The sequence below is a fragment of the Pseudophryne corroboree genome, chromosome 6, assembly GCF_028390025.1.
Source record: "Pseudophryne corroboree isolate aPseCor3 chromosome 6, aPseCor3.hap2, whole genome shotgun sequence".
Classification (NCBI taxonomy): Eukaryota; Metazoa; Chordata; class Amphibia; order Anura; family Myobatrachidae; genus Pseudophryne; species Pseudophryne corroboree.
In genome coordinates this window covers 23517378-23523608 of record NC_086449.1, presented here as the reverse complement: position 1 = coordinate 23523608, position 6231 = coordinate 23517378, and the positions used below count along the sequence as shown (strand labels likewise).

The following is a 6231-nucleotide window of genomic DNA, read 5'->3' as shown; positions in this document are numbered from 1 at the left end:
CACTAATGGACTCTGTCTGCGTGCATATACCTGACTCGATGCATTCACAGATACTCTTTGGTGAATGTGCGGAATGTTAAACCACCATTTCCACTTGCATTCCGTCTCGGAATCAGAACCGTGAAGACTAATCCATTCTTTTAGTTGCTCAATATATACATTTTTTGAGTCTCCCAGTTAAGCAAAAAGTTTGTTCTTTACTTATTTTTTTTGCCCTGTTCGCTCCACTAGTTATGTCATCACACTAGAGAGAACAATTGTTTAAAATACTTTTTCATTCAACAATGTATTCTGAAATGTACTTATATTATTTGTTAAGGCTTTTATTTAGTTTTGGTTATCTGGGACATCTCAGAACATCAACCCACCACAATTGGTATGAGCTTAGACTTATCCATGATGGGACGAATTGAGAAGTATGAGATAGACAGTTGGGAGTGGTACATCATCACTCAGAACAGCAATACATCTCCAAGTCATTAAGAGCGGTGTCATCTCCATTTCCCTGAGGTGGCTCCACCCTGGTTTTAATCCCACAGACGCCGAACCAGCAAGTATTGCTCCAAGCTCCATATGTCCCCCAAGGGCCTCCGTGCACCTCCATTCGTTGGCAATTGGAGCACTGCACCATGATGTTGTTGAGAGCCGTGTCATCTCCATTTGCCCTGACTCTCCTCCACTTTGGCTTTGTATGACTCAATGTGGCCATTGCTACATTTTAAAGTATTACCCCAAGTTCCCCATCTGTGGAGAGAAGATGACAAAGATGGTCATACCAGTTTCTTTTTTGTGCAAAGATATGGAACAGTACAACTACTTAGCAAATTCTCTTTTTTATTTTAAATATTTTATTAAGCAGATATACTGTATAACTATGAAGTATAAAAAAAAATGTAGAATTAGAGTTAAAGAAACCGAAGTTACTAAACAATTGCCTGGGAAGGGCATTACAGAGGTTACAGTGGTTTTGCAAACTATGGGTGTATCTCCAAAAATTAACATGGAAATACAGTATGCCCTTTCACATTGGTCACCACCTAGTATCCCAGGGCCCCTGCCCAAAACAAGGATGGATCAAGTCTTGTGGGGTCCCAGGGCAACTAAATTCTGGGGGCTACCTCCAATAAAATTGACCTTCCACCACCACTATGCTCCTTATCTTGCCCTACGGTGCCCACATCCCGTATTTCACCCCATATGACCCACAGTGCCACGGCCGTTTTTTCGTGTGGGCTCAATGGGCTCTTTCATAAGAGCCCCAGGAGTATAAAGGCCCTTGGCTGATAGCTGAGGGTCTCCTCTTTCCAGAGGTACCAGGTTTTTGAAAATTGGCCCTGGGGAACCAGAGATACCTGATTTCAAAGCAGTGGTCCCCATCCGAGCCTGTTGATTTATCTTCTCAGCCAGAAATCTTGGGTTCTGATCTAGAGTTTTTCTGAAAGTGTATTCCAAAAGCTGAGACTCTCCCGTGTCAGTGGACACTGACAGCTTGTCTCTACTATGCCCAGAACCAGAGATATCAGCCTTCCAGCAGCTGGTCCCTGCTCCAGCTCTACACTTCTAGTATGCAGTTTCATATTTTAATTGGTGGATTTCTCTGGCTCCTGAACTCTGATCCCCAAGTCACCAGTACCTCCTAAAAGGTGGGACTCCCTAGTGTTTTACCCCATTAAATGCAAGGAAATCTATTTCCAGGAGGTGGAGATATCTGGAGTCAGGCAAGCTGACCTCCCACCAGAAAATGATGAATATTAAGCGCACTCCACTATCCACCCCTCCCCTACGTATTAAACACCCCTTACCACCCTTGAAGTCATGTACCAGGGCCCCTTCATTCAGTCCAATGCCCCTTCTACAGTTTAGTGTTCTCCCTCCCGCCCCATCTGTGCAGCAAAGGAGTAATTAGCAGAAATTACTGCTCCAGGTCCTTCATGCTGAGCGGAAGATAGAACACCCTCTACCGTCTGCGGAACATCAAAGCTGCCTTTGATAGCACCCGCCACTTCTACTGCTGGAGGATGGGTAGGGGCCCCAGTGCTTTGCCCAGGGGCCTACACTGCTGTTAAGACGGCCCTCCACAGTGCTCCCAATATGCTACAAAGTAAAACCCCCTCCCTCTGTGTACTCGCCTCCCGTGGAGAATGCTTCTAATTCTGTGTTCTGCAATCACAGTACATACAGTGCAGAGCAGCTCCTGAGTCCCCTCATCTGTATCATGGACATGTTGTGTCTCATGATGAGAAGACTCAGTAGTGGCTCTGCACTCTTATCAGAAGAGCTGTCCCAGTGAAGAGAAGACTTATGGGTTTATGATCCAGAAGTCCTATTACATATGTGCAGCCATCAGCCTGTTCGTGTCACACTCCGGACTTTTAAAAACATTTTCTTACCTGTGTGGTGTCTGTCCTGGCTGGCGCAGAGGCCCGTGCGTGCTGTGTCCACACATCGCTCCCATAGGTCCACCGGCGCTAATCCCGCATGAGGTCTCCTGAAGCGGCCGCTGTCTCTGTGCATAGCGCTTCACAGCGCTGTCTTTTATTATTTCAGTGTTCATTCTCCATTAGGCTTACTTCCTGGTGTTTAGGCCTAGTCAGAGTTTCCCTCCAAGTCTAGACATGGGCACTGCCATCTTGGATTCCATCAGCTGATCCTCCATTGCCCAATCCTGGAGCTCCTTTCATCAGTTGACTGCAGATTCCAATGAATCCACACTTAAGGATATAAAGGGAACTTCCTGGGATTAACAAATTGTTCAGTACAACAGTCTCTACTAAAGCCCAGTACCCACGGGCCGATGCTGGAGAGATGTGTGCTGAGCGAACCGCTCAGCACACATCTCTCCTGCCGCTCAGCACAGCGCGATCTGTGCTGAGCGTGCGGGGGGAGACGGGGGGGCCGCTCATTTCACCCAGCGTGTGAAGTGAGCGACCCGCTAGATTGGCCTGCATGCAGGCCAATCTAGCAGCAGCGATAGCGATGTGCGGGGACGCGCATCGCTATCGCCGAGGGGGCTACACACGGAGCGATCATGGCGATATTCTAAGCAATCTAGTCAGATTGCTTAGAATATCGCTCCGTGAGTACCCCCCTTTAGGAAGCAACAGGTCTGTGCTGAGCTCCTTCATCCCAGTGACTTTGTTATAATCCAGTTCCAGTCTGATAACTTCCAAGAACTCTGCATTGCTCTGTTCCAGTCCCAGTCTGGTAAATTCTAAAAGTACTTTGCAATATGTCTAAGGTCTACCAGTGTCAAGATTCCGGATCTAGCCCGGTCAGCACTCCAGTCATCATTTTGGTTCCATTCAGTCACCGTTCCAGTTGGTAACCTGGTTTCGTTATTCATCATACTGAATCTACAGTGATCCACAGACTTATTATATTCTTATTATATCTGCCTCTGGGCTTATCACTGCTAGAACACCAAAGATTCTTCTAAGTGCATGTATCAACATCCATGCACCATACCTGGTTAAAGCCTCCTCACTTCATTTATACTCTCTCTGTGTCAGCTCCACCTACAAATGCCTGCCCAAGCAAAACCCAACCCATAGGTGTGACAGTTCGATCTATGTGTGTACAGGTTTAATGATGTGGCAGAGTTTCAGTACTACTATGCACAGCCCAATTACTAGATGGAGCAGAGCTAGAACGGAGTGGGGTGTCATACATCTCATCAACACAGGTCTCTCTGGAGTTAAGTGGTAGACTACTGTCTACCACTGTGGCACTATCACACAGAATACAAGATAGTCCCACACATGCTCAGTAGCAGCCTCGGTAGCCATCTTGGTACAGGGAATGAAGCCTCAGTGTCCATCTTGATACAGGGAACGAAGCTACCCTGGAGGGGCAATATGGAGTCTGTGCAGATTTTTGATGTTTTCCTCATCTATGACTTTCAAATCTTGCAAAGTCAATTTGCCTATCTTGGACTTCCACTCACACAGGTCAGATCTTTACTTTAGCTTCTGGATGTCCTGAGACTCACTGAATGCTATATTTGTGAATTCCTAATTATACCTCTTGGTTAGCTTGCTGATATGTGATCTTGCAGAAGATCTTTTCTGTGGCTGAACTTCCATGCTGGTAGACTCTGGTTCAGATACAGCTCCAGCTGCTGACATGTCTAGGGACATATACTTGTTCTGTGTATCAACTTCCAGCTTTTCTTTGAATATGACTGTGACGACACAGCTGGCGCGTCGTGTCGCACAGTGGTGAAATACATGCGGTTACTTTCCTAGCCCTGGTCCTAACCATGGACTCCACTAATTGCCGATATGTTATTAGTTATATGCTAGGCAATATTGTATTGTATTGTGTTGTTATTATATTGTACAGTTATGTTTTATCTGTTATATTAAGAATATGCAGTTTATTTGGTTATACTGTGTTCAATGTGTGTGATTGTATGCCAGAGTGTTAGTAACATAGTTAATTCAGTTAATGGGGTAATGTAAGTCCCCTAGCTGTACAATCAGATGTGATTCGGAGGAGTAGGTTCAGTGGTAAACAGTTTCTGTATGGAGCTGCAGGTAATCTGATCCTATACACCCCATTGTGTACAGGAGCCCAGACACCTCGCCTCCAGTCCTATGTGACCTCCTGACTGACCAGCTTGTGTGATGAAAAGACAGGGGAGGGTATAACAAGAGGAGTGGGCTCTTCTGGTGAGGAGAAATCTACACAGAAGGTCAGAGAGTGTGGAGTTCCTGACCTGAGAGGAATGAGGTGTACTGCTTCTGAAAGCTACTGGTAGGATAGCGCTTCCAGTGTGCTGAGGCCTAGAAGCAGTGTCAGACTGGGGCATGTAGGGCCCACCGGGGGAATGCTGTGGTAGGGGCCCATGTTTAGGGGTATGGCCAGTCTGCTGAGGTGGTATGACCTGCCACCTCATTGGTTTGACTAACCATATATACAGTAAATTCAGCTGCTGCATGCATGATAATGTACCAGATTAATAACAGATTAATAACACAATGCACTGTAGAAAATACACTATTGTCCAGTATAAGGTAACATATGTATAATGTATAATTCAAGTGCACAGTCTAGAACCTGATCCTTAGAGCAGGAGGAGGGCCCCCAGGCAGTGGGGCCCACCAGTGGTTTCCCCTGTACCCCTGTGGGCCAGTCCAAGCTTGTCTAGAAGCATTGTTGTTATCCTTTCATTCCAAAAAGGCTACTGGACGTGCACTGAGGATGAGGCTGCCAGTGTGCTGAGTGAGGATCGTCTATGGACGCATTGTGGACACTGGATGACAAGCTTTTCCTGGGAGTGCAGACTTGGTGGCTCTGCTATATAGATACTCCCTCATACATCTGTTATCCTATACTATTGTGGGGACCTAGTAAGTGAGATACCATCCTGGCATGTAATAGTTACTGTTTTAGTGTACTGTGTGTGTATATTTACAATAAAGGGCATTTGCCACTTTACTAAACTGTTTACCTGAGTGATCTGAGAATCCGTATCCTCACAATTACATCTCTTGACTTGACAGCAACGCCACCACCCCAAGCCCCACACTACATAAACACCACCACCCCCAGCCCCACACTACACTAAAACCACCCCCAGACCCACACTACAGCAATACCACCAACCCCAGACACAGTACAGTAACACCACCACTGCAAACCCCACACTACAGCAACACCACCACCCCAAGCCCCACACTACAGCAACACCACCACCCCAAGCCCCACACTACAGCAACACCACCACCCCAAGCCCCACACTACATCAACACCACCACCCCCAGCCCCACACTACAGTAAAACCACCCCCCAGCCCCATACTATAGCAACACCAACGCCCCAGCCCCATACTACAGCAATACCACCACCCCAAACCCCACATTACAGCAATACCACCAACCCCAGACACAGTACAGTAACACCACCACTGCAAACCCCACACTACAGCAATACCACAACCCCAAGCCCCACACTACAGCAACACCACCACCCCAACCCCACACTACAGCAACACCACCATCCCCAACCCCACACTACAGCAACACCACCACCCCCAGCCCCACACTACAGCAACACACCACTACCCCAAGCCCCACACTACAGCAACATCACCACCCCCAGACCCACATTACAGCAACACCATCACCCCCAGACCTACACTACAGCAACACACCACTACCCCAAGCCCCACACTACAGCAACATCACCACCCCAAGCCCCACACTACAGGAACACTTCCGCACTACAGCA

At 47.3% G+C, this 6231-nt stretch overlaps 1 protein-coding gene across 1 annotated transcript in view; it reads right to left on the bottom strand.

Moving 5' to 3' along the window:
* Positions 1 to 289: 289 nt before the first annotated feature.
* The window catches only part of LOC134934147 (uncharacterized), an 86140-nt gene continuing 80198 nt past the window's right edge, over positions 290 to 6231 (bottom strand). Inside the window, exon 6 of the mRNA XM_063929646.1 lies at positions 290 to 711. Coding sequence (XP_063785716.1) covers positions 449 to 711 — 263 coding nt within the window. The 3' untranslated portion in view covers positions 290 to 448. The remainder of the gene's footprint in view (positions 712 to 6231) is intronic.